Below are 19,090 nucleotides of genomic sequence, written 5' to 3' on the forward strand. Positions count from 1 at the left end.
AATCACCTGAGACTGACCTAGGAAGAAATATATTTGTTTAATACCTTCTGACTACTGTGAGAACTGATTGAACTGGTTCATCTCTATCAGGCTGTGTGTCCACCATAAACTTCTCATTACAATGGTGGTTTCTTTACTTACAGAATAGATATGAAAAGTTAAGTGCTGGTCATGGCTTCTGCATTTACTGTGCATCTGCTGAAAACCTGTTTGAAGTGTGATGTTCTTTTGCTAAAAGTTGAAAAATTACAGATTGGAGTTTTAGTTCTACAGTTTCAGTTTCAGAGCTGCTCTGGAGACAGAACTAATCCGATTGGTTGAATTAAACCTCAGTGAACGGAGCCCATAAACCACAATTACTCTGGCTAAGTAACATTAGACTGAAGCCCAGTGAAAAAAACAAGAGGTAAGAGAGGAGGAAGCTAATATTATGAAGCCTAGCGCTCTGCTACAAACTGAAGAAATGGTCTGATAACTTTGCCATATTAAGTTATCTAGGTGAGCTAATTAGCTAGCTGCTGATCTTCCAACATCATGAATACCGTGGCCATGAATGAATGAAAAGAAGGCATTTTCATTCATTTTTATTTATATTTTGACCAGAGTTCTGCCTTTACCATTCAACTTTGCCAATTAGCTAACTTGCACTCTGCAAAACTGTTGTTGTTGTTGTTTTTGGCTCCGCCCATTAATAATTATCTTAACCAATGAGATTATTTCTTCCTCCAGAGCAGCTCTGCCTCTGATAAATGTTTGTACAAGTAAAACTCCAATCTGCTGAAATATTGTTAGAGATTCTGGTGGGTTCACATCTTTCAGAGCATTCATTGAATGGCTGGTTTTATGTTAGATATTTAGTTTTACTTAATAAGCTAAGTACAATATATACCCTGAAATGCTGCCCTACAAATCCTAAGAGCAAACATGGGTAGCAAAACTGAGGAAATTACTTCAAATTTTATCACCTTCTCCTATACCCAACTAAGGTATTGTAATGGCACTGTACCCATAATGCCATTCTGCATGTTCCCCATTCTACCCCTGTTCTATTGTTCTGTTCTGTTCTGTTGTTAAAGTAAGAAACAGTTCAGTTTAGTTTGGGTTTACCTGGCCTTGTGTTGTCCTGTCTGTGTTAGTGATAGCATGTTAGTGTGTTGTATAGTCCCATGTCAGTGGATGTGATCTATGTGCATGACAACCTTGTCCTTTCCCAAAAGAAAGTTCTCGGTGATTTAAAAAGTGTTTCCTATTCCTACGTCACTGTGATGTCATCGTAACTTTTTGAATCATGGTAGATGTGAAGCGTGATCATGACTGTTTCCCTATAAATACACACCAAGGTGTTACTGATGGGTTTGTGTGTAAATTACCTCCACAAGGGTGTGTCAGAAGGAGAAGGACAGCAGCGTGATGGAAAACCAAGGAACTGAAGACACTGAGCTGAGATTTAAGAGACAGTCCATCCTTCAGGTGAAGCATCCTGGAGTTCTGAAAATTGACTTAAACCAGTTGTGAAGTCTTAATTCCCAGGAAGACCACTTGGAAGAAAAGCAATGTTTTTCAAGTCCAAAATGCCTCTTCAAATGAAGTCACTACTGATCAGGATAAAAAGAAAAAAATGATGGTTAGATTTAAATGGATGGTTAAATTAGCCCCACCACAAAAAATAAACTAATTGCAAGGTTTCATTACAGAGTCATTGCATCTTAGTTTTGCATGCTTTGGTTAGGTTTCAAATTCATACTCATTCTCATATTATTGTCCCACAATCCTTGTGTATTCAAGTGAATAAAAATTAACTTTGGTGATATAGTTGTAAAGATATGCATGTAAGTTAACAACAAACTGTCAAATATACCTTAAGCATCTACAGCCACCATGTTGAATAATGTACCAGGAGGACAAAGGCTGCTCGACAGCGTCCCCTGCTGGCCGTTCCTTCATTTTCATTTCCGTGTTTATGCATGGATTAATTTGATTTACGCTTGCAGTGTGAATCCAAACGTGGCTTGGTAACCTGTTTCAAAATGTAGGCTATACTTTTATAAATTTGAACAATAAAAAAACTGACCTCTACAATAGGCCTACGTATGCCCTTCATTGTGTAATAGTGCTTGAGAACTAGTTTCACTTTTATTTAGCCTATCGCCAACTAAATGTGACTTTAAAATGTTTTTTGAAGTTGTCAGACTTGTTTAAGACATTACATTTATTATAATCTACAGTATTTCAGTTACAATGCAAGTACAATCGCTTCAATAAATTACTGACTTGCAATTCCATAATAACCGACAGCTCGGTGTTCAGAAACAATGGATTTAGCGTTCAACCGCTCAAAATAAGCTGTAGGCTGTTTTAAAAATCAGTTGAGTGCTGACGAAATTATTATTACATTTCCTAAATATTTCCTATACAGTTTTGAGTGCAATAAGCGACTCATGAAAATATAATAGTTGAGACGAAACCTCCAGCTGTAACGGCAGACCTGCTTTTATTCTAAAAATAGATATATATATATGGTGTATTCCTTTTAATTAAAAGTTAGGAAAGGCATCACAATAAGCAATTTAAGAATAGGAAATACATTTAAAAGACTACATACCTGTTGCACGATAGAGTCACCTCAACTCAGAGGAAAGTAGGCTGCATGGTCAAAGTCCTCAAATAAAAAAAATAAAAAAAACTGTACTGGGCGCTATGTGAATTTCCCTGTTTCGCTGCTGTAGCCTGGTTTTCCAGACTGTTTTCTGTAGCTGTCACGGAGGAACATGGCCGACCAATATCTGATATTTAATAAAAGGTCAATATCATATATTGACAAACTGACATATTGTAACTCTAACAATATTGTGAGTGTGCATGTCTGCTTGCTATATCCTAAACTAACAAAGCACACTTTTATAGAAAATCATTTTTATAATGTTATTTTATGTCCTATTTATCCCTGTTTTACCATGTTTGTTCCTGTCTGTCTCCTTATACTTTTATTTGATTTTATCTTTATTCTCATGTCTGGTTTCATTTTCTGTTCAATGTACTCTTATCATATTTATTTATCTTATGTTGTTTGGGGAAGCACTAACAAGCGCTATATAAATACAGTTTATTATAACACTGTTCTTCATAACTGAAAGCACCTTTTTCATACTTTTAACATTTTTGTTTGTGAGCTACTTGAAAATAAACAGCTTAACTGGAACACAGCTGATGCCACTATTATAAAACCTTACAGTATTCATCAAATCTGTTCATGAGGGAAAAAAGCTATTGCTTCTCTTTATTTCTTTATTGCAATATGAAAAAAAAAAATTGAAACATGAGCAAAAACATTTCTATGTTGTCTTGGCAACCCAGGAAGAGGAAGTGTTGATGGGATAGGTGATGATAGGTCACCTGATTTACTGCAGGGGGCAGAGTAGGACCGTTTATTCATGCTCATAACATCTATCACGCCTTTCTAAGGAGGGGGGGGGGGGGGGGATAGAAAAAGAAGTGGATGGAAGAGAGAGACAACAGCAGGAACAGACAGACAAAAGGAGGAGAGAGAGAGAGAGAGAGAGAGAGAGAGAGAAAAGGAAAGGAAAATATGATATCTGTAAATATTTTTCCAAAGCGCTGGACCCTGCAGGATGGTAGATGGAGTCTGACCAGGTTGTCGTGTTGCTGCTCCTTCTCTAGAGCTGATGAGATGCTGAACCTTCTTAACATCAACTGTCACCAAGGCAACCACGGGAACCTGGATAACAGGGTGACCTCGTAGTTACAGAGGCCATCTCATAATGAAAAGGTCACTAGTTCAATCCCCCCAACAGTCAATGTGTCCATCAACAGCCCCATGTACCTGTCGTTAGATGCGACAGGGACACACCTAGCAGATGAGTGAGAAGATGACTAAGTTTATTTTCAAAACTATACAAACAAAATAGATTATGATAATTGATAATGGCACAAAGATGATTAGGATGCACACAGTAGTTTAGGGTTAGGATGCAGCCAAAATGACTGGCCTGAATTTTCCCTAACATAACTTAAGTTTGTGGAATAAGCTAAATGATTTACTTGGGTGGAGGAATGCAGTCAGTCAGTCAGTTAGTAAAATTACTCTTGTTTGACTGCTTATTTGGTTGTAGTGTAAACCTCATTCTCATGAATCACAACTCATGACTCCCAGTTCTGGGAGCTTCCGTTTCATAATAGTGACGACAAGAGCCGTTTCATTCACGCCTCTTCAATCACATATTGTTATAACTTTTTTTTATTTATATATATATATGTATATGTTTTGACCAGAGTTCCTTCTTTGCCATCCAAGTTTGCCAGTTAGCAAACGTTTGCTCTGAAAAACTGTGTGTTTTTGGCTCTGCCCACTGAGGTTTAACTCAATTAATTTGATTATTTCTTCCTCCAGAGCAGCTCTGCCTCTGAGAAATATTTGTTAAACTAAAACTCCACTATGCTGTTGCATCAACAGCAGAAATAATCTCCACAGGAAGGGGAAGTTCTCACCTACATTAGATCTTAGCTGTTATTCAGTCTGATGCTCAGACAGTCAGCAGCAAGACAGCATGGAGGTTACAGCTCTCTGCCTCAGACTGTGTGAGTACTGAGTCTCTCTTCCTCTACATTTCTCTGTTTTCGCAAAACAATGAAAAAGGAGGCCGCTTGACGTTGAAGGTAATCAAAGCAATGTTGGGTGTCTAGCTGCATCTTTGTGTCCGACTGGGTGGAAGTGAATATGTCAAATTTATATTAATTATGTTCATTTACATTTTAGGCCTCAGCACATTTAAGATCTGTTGTCTGTCATGTATCCCTCTTGAAGGCTTTCTGCAGAGTTGTTTTTTCTGTACGAATTAATACATTACATTTCAGGCACTTAGTTGCCGCTCAAATTCTTCACCAGCATTATAAGCAGCCAATATTAATGAGTACAAAGATCAGAGGTCACAGCACCCAGACAACAGATCTAACACATATCCCAGTATCATGTTTGAGAGAGGTGCAAGGTAAAACAATAAGAGCCAGTTGGAAAAGCCTGAGAGTTTTATGTATGTATTTTTTTATTTTTTTATTTTTTTTTAGCTAGCAGACACGTATCTATATAAAAACATCTATGTGTGATATGTTTACTCTTCCTTTGTCTCTCCAGTGGTGGCTGTATTGATGCTGCTGGTTGCACAAATTCAGGATTATTGTGGCCAGAAAGTTGGTAAGTAACAGTTAGTTAATCAACTGCTTCAAATCAACATGTTCCAGCATGCTGTGCCAAATTATGTAGGTTAGCCATAGAAAAATAAAGAAAAAAAAGACTTGGGTTCCTTTTTTCAAACAATACAAATACATACATAATACAAAATACTTAAATCCATCATTTAATATCTCTAAAATCTTGAACATCCAGTCTGTCAAAGTTTTTCTGTTCTGTCACCGAATTATTTAAGTTATCTTCCATCCTTTACAATGTACCACTACACTAATTTGTTTTGATAAGAGAAGGCATCATTGATATTTTATTATTATATTTTATCTTAAATTAATATCGCTTCCTCTCTGTTTCTCTCTCAGATCCAGCTTTTCCTCGTATTGTTCCAAACAGACTGCAGTTCTTTGAATACACGTCTGTCTCTTTTAATTGCGAGGGGTTTGATGGCTTGAGTGGATGGAAAGTTATGAGGAACATCAAGGGAGAAATTAAGACATGTGCTACTACCGGGGAAACGTCAAAAGAGTTCTCCTGCACCATTAAAACTACCCTTGCACCAGACAGTGGAGAATACTGGTGTGAGTCTGGAAGGGGAAAGAGAAGCAATGCTGTTAACATCAATGTCACTGGTGTGTTTATTGTAACGGAAGAGTTAAATTCCAAAAAACAATATACAGTATATCCATTTCATCCAATCCAATGCAATGCAATGCACTTCACAATAAAAGCTAAAATGAGAAATTAAAAACATGAAATCAAGAGATAAACGTAAAAGAGGAATAACAATAAAAGGAAAGTATAAATAAAATAAGATAGTAAAATGTATGTTGGCCTTTATTTTCATACTTCACCATAGCCCCCCCCCCTCCCTCATGATAGATAACATATTTTCTATTGTATACACATGTTGTTCAGCTGGGTCTGTGATCCTGGAGAGTCCGGTCCTTCCTGTGATGGAGGGAGATGCTGTGACTCTGAACTGTACAAACAAGACTCCCTCCAACCTCCCAGCTGGTTTCTATAAAGATGGCGTCCTCATCAGGACCGGCTCTACAGGAGAGATGACCATCCACAGTGTTTCCAAGTCTGATGAAGGACTCTACAAGTGTAGCATCTCTGGTGTTGGAGAATCACCAGAGAGCTGGCTGGCTGTGAGAGGTGAGACAACAGTGTTTACAAACTAAATTAAGATGATATTTTGCTTTTTGCACAGCTATATTTCATGCAGATGATAGAAGATGCAGTGTACCTATGCTGTGTACCTACTTATGTCAAGACCCATCGTTTGATGCTTGGTAGAAGGGTCATATGACAGTTTTTAAACAAGCAATAAACAAATGTTAACTTGCATTGGAACTGATTTTAAGCTGCTTGCTGTTCCAGCTGGGCAAATAGTGTGACAGTGTGATAGTTGCAACACAAAATGTATTTTTGGGCTCAAATTTTATAATAATTTGATCACAGCTCACTACATATTTTTACATTCAGAGCATTGCACTTCAACTTTATTCTGTTCTGAAACACAAAGTAATGTTATCTAATATTGAGTCTTAAAATCATATTTTTCTGTCATTTTTAAATCTGAAAATGTGGTGAGATCATTTCAACTGTTTCTAATGCAAATCAACTGGTTTCAGATTTTTTTTTTTTTAATTTAAATTACATTATGTTGATATTTGGGGACTGAGATGTCTTTTTTTAAGATGTGGTACGCATGTTTGCTTTAGAGACCCTGCTAGAGGTTGCACCTTGATAGCTACAACTAGCTCACCACCGGGCATGCTCACACAGGCACATCATTTATTTTTTGTTATAAAATATTATACAATATTTCCTAGGTAGAGGCAAGGTTAAAAATGTGTTTCAGGCTCTGTTTAAGCACTTTAGAGCTAATTAAGGCCATTGACCTGTGAAATTAACTCACACAGTGAGGGTGGGAACTCTACCTTCTTATGCCTATATTCTTGTGCCTATATGTTCACACTACACCACAGTGTGAACATGGTGACATGATTGATAATCTATTTTCTGTTGTATGTGACAGCAAGATTGTCTATAAAACTCATGTTTAACATAAAATACATTTTTACAAAAACACATGTTCAGCTGGGTCTGTGATCCTGGAGAGTCCTGTCCTTCCTGTGATGGAGGGAGATGCTGTGACTCTGAACTGTACAACCAAGACTCCCTCCAACCTCCCAGCTGATTTCTATAAAGATGGCTTCTTCATCAGGACCGGCTCTACAGGAGAGATGACCATCCACAGTGTTTCCAAGTCTGATGAAGGACTCTACAAGTGCAGCATCTCTGGTGTTGGAGAATCACCAGAGAGCTGGCTGGCTGTGAGAGGTGAGACAACAGTGTTTCCAAACAAAATGAAGATGATATTTTGCTTTTTGCACAGCCATGTTTTGTGCAGATGATAGGTAATGCCGTGTACCTACAACCAAATTTATGAATGAGAGTGAATGCGCATATGTATGGTACACACTGGAGCAAGGACTGGAGTAAAATGACTAGACTGTGTATGTACGGGTAACAGGAGTCACTCCACTCCTCCAATCTTGCGATGGCTGTAAATAATGTCTGTAACCATAGTAACGTTTACTTCAGACCAATATGGCGACTACCATCGCCTGTGTTTTTGGTTTACTTGACACCAGTAACACCAATTACCTGAATCACCAGTTTATCCATAAGATCTTCATAAACCGCCAACGACAGCTGCATTGTTTTCTCTTTTTGAACATTTAGCTATGATGTTCTTTTCTTCTTATTGCTTTCCTCCATTGATGTTGCTGTGACTTCCTGCTCTGTGGCCGCTAGCCTCACCTTGATAGCCATAACCAGCTCACCAGTGGCCACGCCCATACAACGTACCCACAGGAAATGGTTTACGCCCCAAAACGTCCCAACATTCCATTATTAAAAAGCCAATTTCAGGCAAACGGGGAGATTTAGGCCTGAATACATAGACCGATAATGAAGAATATATCCTGTTTATTTAAAGTTGTTTTAATCTCAAATTAAGTTGCGCATTGCAGCATTAAGATCCCACCCTGTCTCATAGAGCATGTACTTTCTTCTTCATCTTTCCAGGGACTCCTCCTTCCCCCCATCACTCACTATGGACTGTTGTCACCGTTTTATTGGTGGCTCTGCTGTTGGTGGTGGGACTACATCACTGTATGAAACACAGAGGTAGGCTACAGAAAAATAACTACCTACGAATATGTATAAGTAACTGCCAAAATAAAGGAAACTCTTGAGTAAACAGGAATACATACTTCCACACAGGTTTGCTCCATAGAATAATAATGCAGTTAAATCCCATCATGCTTAGGGTGTGGCTTAGAGTTCCGACATAATAGAAGACGAAGATAGAGCAACACAGAACAATTTGCACAAGGGTTAGGGTTAGGGTTAACCCTAACCCTAACCCTAACCCCTAACCCATGCTATATTTGCTGCATTGTTTTTGAAACACTTGCCTTTAAATACCTCTTTCTTCTCCTGTTTTTGTATTGATCCCACTCTTTTTCCTCTTCTGTGCTCTAGTGGTGACCTGCTTTTCATCAGCGATGCCAACGGCAGGATCGGACCCAGGAATGGAGGATCGAACAGGCGGGGAACACCAACCATGTATCAGTATGTTGTTATTATGGAATTTATCTTAGCCTACCTTCCTACTTAGAAATCCTGCAAAAAAAAAAAAAAATCCATGTTAAGGCATTTGGTGTACTATTGAGTCTTAAAATCCTGTTTTTTCTGAAAGAGGCACAAATTGATCTATGAACTCTTTTGACCTCTATTGGCAACCAGTGGGAAATGCAACATAATGGATAGAATTGATCTCCTCCTTTATGAGTTTCTTCCTCTCAAACTATGGTGGCCTATAGCTAATCCAACAGAAACATCAAGTGAAGAGGTAATTTATCACCAACTGGAATACTAGTACTGCTAGACTACTAGAAGGAGGCTTTTTAGCGTTCGTAGCTGAAATGTGTTGCAATGCCAGAAAGTGAGTTTTGAAAGCAAGAAATCTCAGCGGTAATCGTTGAGACGTTGGTATTGATCAACAGTCCTATCAAACCCCCATAGATATATTATGTTTATTTAGTGCTGTAGGACAGGAAAAACCTGTATTATTGCCCCATTAAAATGTGAAACATTCAAAAGTGAAAAATCTGCTAGTGGGTGAGATAATTCCAAGTTCCAGCCTCTTGAAATAAAGCAGATCAATCCATGCTGTCAAGATCATGTTTCGTGATTTAAGACAATTCTTGAAATACGTTGATTTGCATAAGAAGAAAGTGAAATTATATCCCATTAGCATAATTTGTCACTTGTGTAAAGAAAAATAAAATCTTAAGACTCAAAGTTAGCCTAAATGGCTTGTTATGATGTAAAGAAAAATGTTTTTTTTTAAGTATACCTATGTATACCTGTCTGCCTACCTACCTGCTATTTCATGTATTTGTGTGAGATCATATTGGTATCCAGTTTATATTTTCCTACAAAGTTTGTTGAAATACAGGATGACAATATATAATATATACATATATTTTTTTTATGTTTCAGTCTCTGGAGAGGCCAGTGTAACTAATCCACCCATGGCGACGTATGCGGTCATCACAAAACACAGCAAGGAGAGAGGTACTTTATTTGACGTTATTTTTACTTTACTTTGACTTGACTTTACTACCTGTGGAGCATGTGGCCACAGCAAGTCTGTGATATAATAACTTGTGTCTCAGTTATTGGAGTACTTTAGAAGCACATGTAATTTTGTAATTTTCAGAAACACAAAATGCTACATGTAGCACCTTTGATCAGGTCAACAGCTAGAAAAGGAAAAATTAATCACTTCTTGTCAAAGTTCACCACCCTGCACATTTACGCTTGCAATGGTGGAGTAGACATCGCTTCGGTGTCACAAGTAGAAAAGGTTGTGAACTAGTGAGTTACTGGACAGACATTTGTGAAGCATTTTCAAAAGGTCTGTTTGCATTGTCTCACAGTCTGTGATAATTTGAGCTTCTTTGACAAACCACACGAGAAAACCACAGACAGAAAATGTACAAGGGCCCCCTCTCTAGAGTCTGTAGCAATGAGGAAGACTTTATGTAGTTTGCCTCATACAGTACAATAGGTAATATAGTTTGATAGAGTGATGTAGAAACATTATGTCTTGAGATATCCATGTAAAATTAGCAAAAAGGTGGAAATGAGTTACAGCTAAACCCTATGTGAAATATCTCTCACTCCACTTCTCTCTCACATTCACTCCCCTTCTGTCTATTAGTCTCTCACTCAGCTTGGGTATTACAGTATCTACTCAGCAAACATTTTGACATTGAATACTACATGTTGATATGACAGTCTGTACCAACATTGAAAACCCATGTAAATATAGCACCAAAAAGACAGTTGGGATGACGTCGGCAGGCGTCCGTAGCTGCTGCCTGCATTATTTGGTGAAATTGTGACCAAGATTTCTTTCTGATATCAGTTCAAAACAGTTTCCAAAGCTGTTTTAATATGATTTTTTTATCGTGCCATTAATATAATATTGTGAAAGTTATATGTTCCTTTGGGTTGACATTGAATTTGGCCATCACCTGCACGTTGCTGTTCGTCAAATGATTGCTGAGGTAACTTAGGTTACCCCAGCATCTATCTATCTATCTATAACTAATAACTGTGCTGAGATGCCTGAAAATGTGAGTCTCAGTCCTTAGGAGTGAGAACGTAATCTGAACCAACAGGAAACAACCCCAAAACGCAAGGGTTTATGGGTATAAGGAGACGTATGTTGACTTTTGATAGCCAGCAGTTCCTCATGCTTGGAAAGCCAATAGCCGAACAAAATTAAGTCTGGACTGATGCTTGTATTCAGATATACTACATGGCCAAAAGCATGTGGACATCTGCTCATCAGACATCTCATTCCAAAATCATGGACATTAATATGGAGTTGGTCCCCCCCCCCTGCTATTACAGCTTCCACTCTGGGAAGACTTTCCACTAGATGTTGAAACATTGCTGCGGGGATTTGCTTCCATTCAGTCACAAGAGCATTAGTGAGGTCCGGCACTGATGTTGGGTTTCGCAGTCGCCGTTCCAATTCATCCCAAAGGTGTTCAATGGGGTTGAAGTCAGGGCTTTGTACAGGCCAGTCAAGTTCTCACATTTCTGTATGGACCTCACTTTGTGCATAGGGGCATTGTCATACTGTTCAGAAAAGGGCCTTCCTCAGGCTGTCGCCAGAAATTTGGAAACACACAATTGTCTAGAATGTCAATGTATGCTGTAGCGTTAAGATTTCTCTTCACTGGAACTAAGAGGCCGAGCCTGAACCATGAAAAACAGCCCCAGACCAGTATTCTTCCTCCACCAAACTTAACAGTTGGTACTATGGATTCAGGCAGGTAGCGTTCTCCTGGCATCCTCCAAACCCAGATTCATCCATCGAGTCCAATGGCAGTGAGCTTTAAACCACTCCAGCCGACACTTAGCATTGCGCATGGTGATCTTATAGGCTTGTGTGTGGTTGCTTGGCTGTGGAAACCCATTTCATGAAGCTGCCGCTGAACAGTTGTTGTGCTGACGTTGCTTCCAGAAGCATTTTGGAACTTGGTAGTGAGTGTTGCAACCGTAGACAGACGATTTGTACGTGATATGCATTTCAGCACTTGGCACTCCCGTTCTGTGAGCTTGTGTGGCCTGAGCTGTTGCTTCCACTTCACAATAACAGCTCTTACAGTTGACTGAGGCAGCTCTAGCAGGGCAGAAATTTGATGAGCTGATTTGTTGGAAAGGTGACATGGCGGAGCATCTTGCAATAATAGACATGGCTCTCTTTCCAGTTCAATCTGTTAGTGTTCTATAGTTCAAGACACACTGCAAAACATGTCAACCATTAAACAATCTTTACTCTTAATATCTTATCTTATTTTTCTTAAGGCAAATGAAGCATTCTACCAACCTGCTGAGATAATTCTACTTGTTTCCAAAGCAGAACCAGGAGTGTCCAGTTCCTCTGAAGGAACCGACCCACTTTTAACAGATGAGGACCACCACTATTCTACTATTCATTAGGTAAGACTGAGGGCAATACCTTTTAAACAGCGTCTCTTTCCTCTAAATTTGACTGAATACTCTTCTTATGGGATCTCTCAGTCTTGTTAGACTGTATGAAGGAGAGAGGGAGGAAAGGCATATAAGGGGTAACTTGTCACACAGGACATGGGAAGGACTCAAGCTGACCATGTTGTAAGCACATAGTATGTACCCCAATGCTCGATCCATCAGAGCATCACTTATACCATTTCTTAAAATATAAATCGCAGGCCTGATTCTTGTGCCTCTCCAAATGAAAAGGACAATTTCAAAGGATGTCTTTAAAAAAATGCTAAATATCAGTCTGGGAATTGCTACATGAAATTAATATGTCTCTAATTCATGAACGGAGATTATCCTATCCTCAAAAAATAACTACTTTGTGAGTAATTATTAAAATATTTACCCATACTGAGCTTCAGTTTCTTGCTATTAATCATCAATTTAAGTGTCACATTTTTCAAATTAAACTATATATTAAAATAAGGCAGTTGTTTCAAGATAGTTACTTGATTCAAGGAAAATCTTAAAGCAAGTTGAGTTGCATTGGAAAATTTATCTCACCCCACTGATTGTTTTTTCACTTGCCTTGATAAATAAATAAAATGAGGCCAAGTATAAGTTTAAATGACATGAATTTTTTTGCAGTGCAATCTTTTTTTTCACCATCTTGACAGCTATTGTATCCTGTGTGTATTACAGGTCACTCAAGGAAGAGACGCCTGACTGAAGGAATAAGGAGGACTTTGTTTAAAGAAATGTGTTGGGTGGAAGTAACAAGTCACACTCAGTGTTGTTACAGCAATTGAGTAGCTTTTATGTGGACTTGTCCTTTTTAGTATTTTTGGGTTAGGGTTAGTAATTTTCAGTAATTTTACCTTTACTTGACTAGGTTTTGACTGAAATATTTTATTTTGCTACATCTTAAATTTCATCAATTCCAGAGTACAAAAATTAGAAACTGGCCAATCCTAAGTTACATCTACATCAAACCTGCAGAAACATGTGAAGGTAATGCTGAGTTAAATTAATATTAAATAACATTAACAACATTAAATGCTCACATTTCCAGCAGCTATATGGAGTTTGATATGAGAAAATGTTTCAGGATGTAAAACATCAGCGGTTTTGGTGTCAGTCCCTCAGAATCAAAGAGTGAGGGCTTCTTTCTCTAGAGCCGCCATTTTGCACCGACGCTCAACAACAGGGAGAAATCCATTGTAGAAGAGGCGAGAGACCATTTTCTCCACCCACAGGAGCATAAAATAGACCAGAATGCAATGCAGCCACAAGACATTCTTTTAGTAAGGGGCGTGACCAAAACCATAGACTTGCCCCAAGGTTCCTGTACTTATTGGCTAGTAGCTATATTTATATGAGAAGTGGGTTTCTCACTCAGCTAAGGCGATGTTACATGGTGATGAATTCATGGTATGAAGATGATTTTCATCAAGCCTAAATACACACATTGATTAGGCTAAATAAGTTTTTAAAACAGTAACAGAAGAACCAAATAAGTCTGCATATGTCCAGATGAGCAATGTTTTCAAATTCCTGAATTTCCCCAAGGGGATAAATATAATAAACTGCTTCTTATCCTATCTTATCTTATCTTAAATCTCATTATTTTAAGAGCATTAATTGGAGTGTTGTGTATATTCATAATAAAAGACAGCAGAGCCTGTGTAGTTAAAGATAGTACAGGTTGTGTATATTTATGAAGACAGTAAACATTGTGTACATTCATAGTTAATGACAGTGTACCTCAATGAACTGGAAATGATCTGGATTGACTGTACAGGTAAAATGGACTGTTGAAAGCATTTAAAAATGGACATGGTTCTCATCATGATCATCAGCCTTCATCTGAGGGCTTCCAATACCGCACTGTATCAGGGTCTATTTTTAAGAGCGTGCTGTTTGTTTGAGAGTGCAACAGTTAAACCACCTTGTTCTCTCTGCTCTGCCTGTTCACACGTCTGAAGACGCTGTCTACAAGAACAGAGGCGGTGCGTCTTTTAAATAGACACAGCGTGGTCAAGAGCAAAGCAAAATCTTTTGTAGAGAACAGTTTGTCTTGTACCAGAACTCTGAATTGGTAGCCACAACTGGCTACCAATGTTGTTACAACTGTTAATATAATAATGTTCCATTAACATACTAAACCATTAACGTAATAACAATTTGCAGTTAATAATGTAATAATCCTGTTAACATAATACATTTCCCATTAAAGTTATAAAGAATACTGACCTGGGACAACCATTTTGAAAAGATGCATATCTGTTTTCATTTTGAGCATCTGATTTGTTTTAACTTTTCAAACAGGGGTAAACATGCACCATACAAACCATACAAACATTGATAACTGATGAATAAGGAAATGGCCTCAAGTCCAAACATTCATTTTTCAATGCTGCCCCCCAAAGGCCTAAAATTGGTAGTGGCAAATTAAAGAAATGCCCTTTATATGTATATTTTAATACCATTTATTATGGTTTAGTGGGGGTACAAATAATATTCAGAGAAATTTTCCACAAAATAATCATATCTTTAACATGTCCTAGGCCAGACACCATTATACAGTTTGTATTTGTACTGCAAAATATGTCCATCTTAACAAGTCTCATATTTTGTATTAAAATTATATTTTTCTTAACACGTGAAAAATGATCTTAATTGGGTGAGCTAATTCCCCTTGTTTCCAATGCAGTTTCAAGAAGAGTCAGTATCTTTAAACAAGGCAGATCACTCCACTAGTATCAAGCATCAAATGCTTTGTGATCAGAGATGGGTGATCCGTTATCACACACACACTCCTGTTCGCTCTTGCTCCCCACCTGACTTTTTCACATCTTTCAAAGTTGTGTATTACGCAGAGACTGAAACAACTCTTTAATTTTGCCCTCAAATTGCCAAGTCATAAGCAAGTTTCAGGTTTAATCTAGGCTTTTAAGGGCATGTCTTTGTAGCCCAGTTAAATTTAACAGTGAGTTAAAACTGTTATAGTATGTCATCCCCACTAGGGGGCGGTAATTATAGGATCTGTACTGCACTTGTTGAGGCAGTGTGGAGACGGAGAGAGAGAGAGCTACAGTGAAAAGAAGTGAAATTAGAATTTAAGAATTTGGCAGATTTACCCAGTAAAAATAACAGAATTTGAGTTTGGTTCTCTCATAAGCCATTATACTTCACTATGTGACCAGGGAGGATCGCTTATTGGGTTTTGTTTTCAAGATTCTCTGGTTGTTTGTTTCTGTACATGATTCTAAGAGAGAGAACGCGAGTCTACCAGCCAGTGATCACAAAAGAGCTGCTTGAAGAGGCCGTGGGGTTCTTCCTGCATGCCGCTTTACCGTCCCAGGAGTGGATGTTCGCACGGATTTCAGATAAGCAAGAAAATTATTAAAAGGGAGGCCTCCATCCACCCAAAAAGATAAACGAAACAAAATCAAACTACCCAGGTAGAGGTAGATGTGGACAATTATTCTTTTTATTTGAAAGATTAACAGAACTGAACTGAACTGAGTTGAAAAGCACAAGCTAAACTGAGCTGAACAGAGTCTCCTGACATTATTGGACTGGAATGTTTTTTCTCCAGAGTGCACTCATCTCTACAGTACAAGCCAAATAGAGAAACCGCCTCATCGTTGGAACTTGCCGTGCCTTGACACCAAGACTCTATCCACCTGCCGCACACAACTTCAGGTGTGCTTGTGTTCCCTGCCTGCTAGCGAACTCTGCTGCTGTTATGGAACTGATTGTAACCTCCAGGGAGGGTCGCTGTGAATAAAACAACAGATACAATCTGACTAAAATAATTTAATTAGTGTTGGTTTCAATGGAGAGTTTCATGTCCCATGGTCTAAATGTCACATGGTCTAGAGGCCTTTCCACCCCACCAAAGTGAAAAAAATGGGGAAATGTTGGTATATACAGTTATAGGATCGCAACATATTTACTGTCAGATTTTGTAATGATGAAGGTTTATTTCTCCATCTAATCACAATGAGCCCACTATTGGGTTTAGTTATTATACACAACATGATATTAAGTCATCTTATGTAACATTATGCAGGTGTGATACACTGAAGTACAGCCATATGTGAATTGTCACCGTGGAATAATGCAAAAGTCAATTATTACAATATTACAATACATTTAAAACAGGCAGCATTAAGCAACAATCAATCGTGATAGAAAAAAATATAAAATATAAACATCCTATTATAAAACTGAAAGCATCACAAAGCAGCTGCTGTCATCAGACTTGAAAAACTGTTGCTGATCTGCACAAACACTGACAGAAGCTAACAGCTATGCTAACTGCTACACTGGAGCTCTGTATGTTTACTGCTAGCGTGTTGATGTTTAGTCTGCTGTTTTAGGTGGCTTTCACACCAGCATCGTTTGGTCCGGACTTTAGGATCTTTCTGCTAAGTTCGGATCATTTTGACTGTTGTGAACGTGCCATGCGGACCTGGGTGCAGACCAAAATCTTGCAAAAGGTTCGCCAAAAATCGGCGGTCTCGGTCGTCTTCCATTTGGACTGTGGTGCAGATCTTTTTGGTGTGAAAGCAAATTTGATAAAGTCCGAACCAAAGAGAGGAAATGATGATACGTACACAATGATTTGCTCTTTCACAGCGGGTTGTTTGGGTTGTTTTTAGCCAATTACAGCAAAGAGGAAAGAGTTTCTGATTCTAGCTTGCTTGGTGTTGTAGTGACTGTGGAGTCAATAACGATATTCTTTTCTCCTATTTTGCTTGGTAAGGAAACACAATGCAACACAGCATACCCGCCACCTCGGTCAATATTTTAAGAAAACGAACGCACACTCACCTAATGCAGCATTATGTTGACATGAGAGTTCTTCCGTCTTGTCAATATGTTTCCCAAATTATTTGACCCTTCATTATACATATTTTATGCCTTGAAATCTCACCAGCTAGAGAGAAACCTACCGGCTGCCCCAGAGGAAGTACATGTGACGCAATGCAGAGGATTACGTTGTCAAAATAAAAGTAATAATAGTTAATGGCAAGGTGTAGCATTATGCAAATGTTCTAGTTTGATTTTTTTGTACTCCCACCAAGATATCTGTCCAATAGGTCCGCTTGATATTATAGTCGATGTGAAACGAACCGGACCAATACAATGTAACAACCTAGAGAACTCTGGTTAGGACTTTAATGTGTGCTTTAATAATGTGAAACGGAGGATGTGAATAGAGATCAATAACCTGCTCAATGCTCATTCAACGTCACAGCACTGGTTGGAAATAACAGAATAGAAATGAAAAATCAAATGCTCAATTTGAAAACACCAGGGATCTCAATGAAATTATTTTGTGTGTAGTTAATGTCAACAAATGCCCTAATTATTAACTGCAGAAATTAAAATTGTTTAAAATGACCACCTGCGACTATTTAATGGATCACTTTTCCTTCTTGCCCCCTTCTCTCTTTATTGTCTCCTTTTCCTTTCATACTTCCTCCTCCTACTCTTTCTTCTGTGTTTGATTAGTGTCAGCTCTTCCCTCCATGTCCTTATCTTTCTTCTGTAGCTCTTCCTGACTCTCTGCTTCTCTCTCATTGAAATCCATGTTGGATTTCTCCAGCTGCTCTGTGATTTCCTCCGGACTTTCCAGAGGTTTTACTTCCTGCTGTTGCTCTGCCTGAAGCTCTGTCTCCTGTCTGAGCTCTTGGTTTTCTCTCTCTGCTGCTTCTTGCTGTATTTTGAGGTCTGTCTTCTCTGTCTCTTTCTCTGTTACTTCCCTATTGACTGACTGAAGCTTCCTCTCAATCTCATCCACCTGTTTCTCTATCTCCTTCAATGTCACATTGAGTCGTTCCTTCTCATTCTCTGCTTTCCTCTTCATTTCTGTCATTCTAGTAACTTCACCCTCTTTGCTCTCCAGTTCTGTCTCTTTCTTCTGTAGCTGTTTCACAAGTTCTTCATTTTTCGTCTCCAGTTCCAGTTTCTCCTCGAATAGTATCTGTCCTATCGCCGCTTTTACTATCCAATTCATTGACTGAAGCTTCATCTCATATGCATTCTTCTGTTTCTCTACATCACGCAGTTCCAATTTAAATTCCTGTCTCTGGTTCTCCAGCTTCCTCTGCTCTCCCATGAATTTAGGAAATAATTCTTGCACCTCTTTCCATTCGTTCTCTTTCTTCTGTAGCTCTTCCGCAGATTCTCTCTTCTGTCTCATCAGTGTAGCAACCAGCCATTCCAACTGTTTCTGTTCGTTCTTTATTTTCTGCAGGTCTTCCTCAAGTTTTGCCTTTTTCTTGTCCAGATCGTTCTCTGCCTCTCTTTCTGCCCTGAGCTGCTCTCTGTCTCTTTCTCCTTCCATCAGAACATGAAGTTCTGTGTCATTATTTAAAGATTTGGTCTTCTTCTCTCCTCTCTGTTCAGTTTCATCTTCATGGTGCTTCTTGGTCTCTGTGTGCAAATAGAGGCAAGAAACAGTGTTGAACTTAAAATTTGCTGTGTTCATGCAGTGTTGCCTTTTGTTGAGAAAAGGTGTGAAATTGAAGATACAGCTGTAGGAGCACAATAGAAATGTGATGGTGAAGCTAAAAACACAAGTTGTATATTAAAATAACAGCATATAAGACATTTTACTTGCCTTATAGGAAGGTATTACAGCATATTAAGTATTTCATTCCAAAATGAGACATCAACAATTTTATAAAAGAAACAAATTGACTGATGGTACGGGAGTAAAATTCAACATGGATACATTTTTCCCTACCC

The 19,090-nt window shown here is 38.4% G+C and overlaps 1 protein-coding gene and 1 pseudogene across 1 annotated transcript in view; one reads left to right on the top strand and one right to left on the bottom strand.

The window, feature by feature from the left end:
• Nucleotides 1–5,669: 5,669 nt before the first annotated feature.
• LOC144537890 (low affinity immunoglobulin gamma Fc region receptor III-A-like) overlaps nt 5,670–19,090 on the top strand; it is a 63,226-nt gene continuing 49,805 nt past the window's right edge. The window contains exons 1-2 of the mRNA XM_078281801.1: nt 5,670–5,832; nt 6,119–6,361. Of these exons, the coding sequence (XP_078137927.1) occupies nt 5,670–5,832; nt 6,119–6,361 (406 nt within the window). The remainder of the gene's footprint in view (nt 5,833–6,118; nt 6,362–19,090) is intronic.
• Nucleotides 11,044–18,458, bottom strand: LOC144537876 (uncharacterized; annotated as a pseudogene).

This window comes from Centroberyx gerrardi, chromosome 23, assembly GCF_048128805.1.
Source record: "Centroberyx gerrardi isolate f3 chromosome 23, fCenGer3.hap1.cur.20231027, whole genome shotgun sequence".
NCBI classification, from domain to species: domain Eukaryota; kingdom Metazoa; phylum Chordata; class Actinopteri; order Beryciformes; family Berycidae; genus Centroberyx; species Centroberyx gerrardi.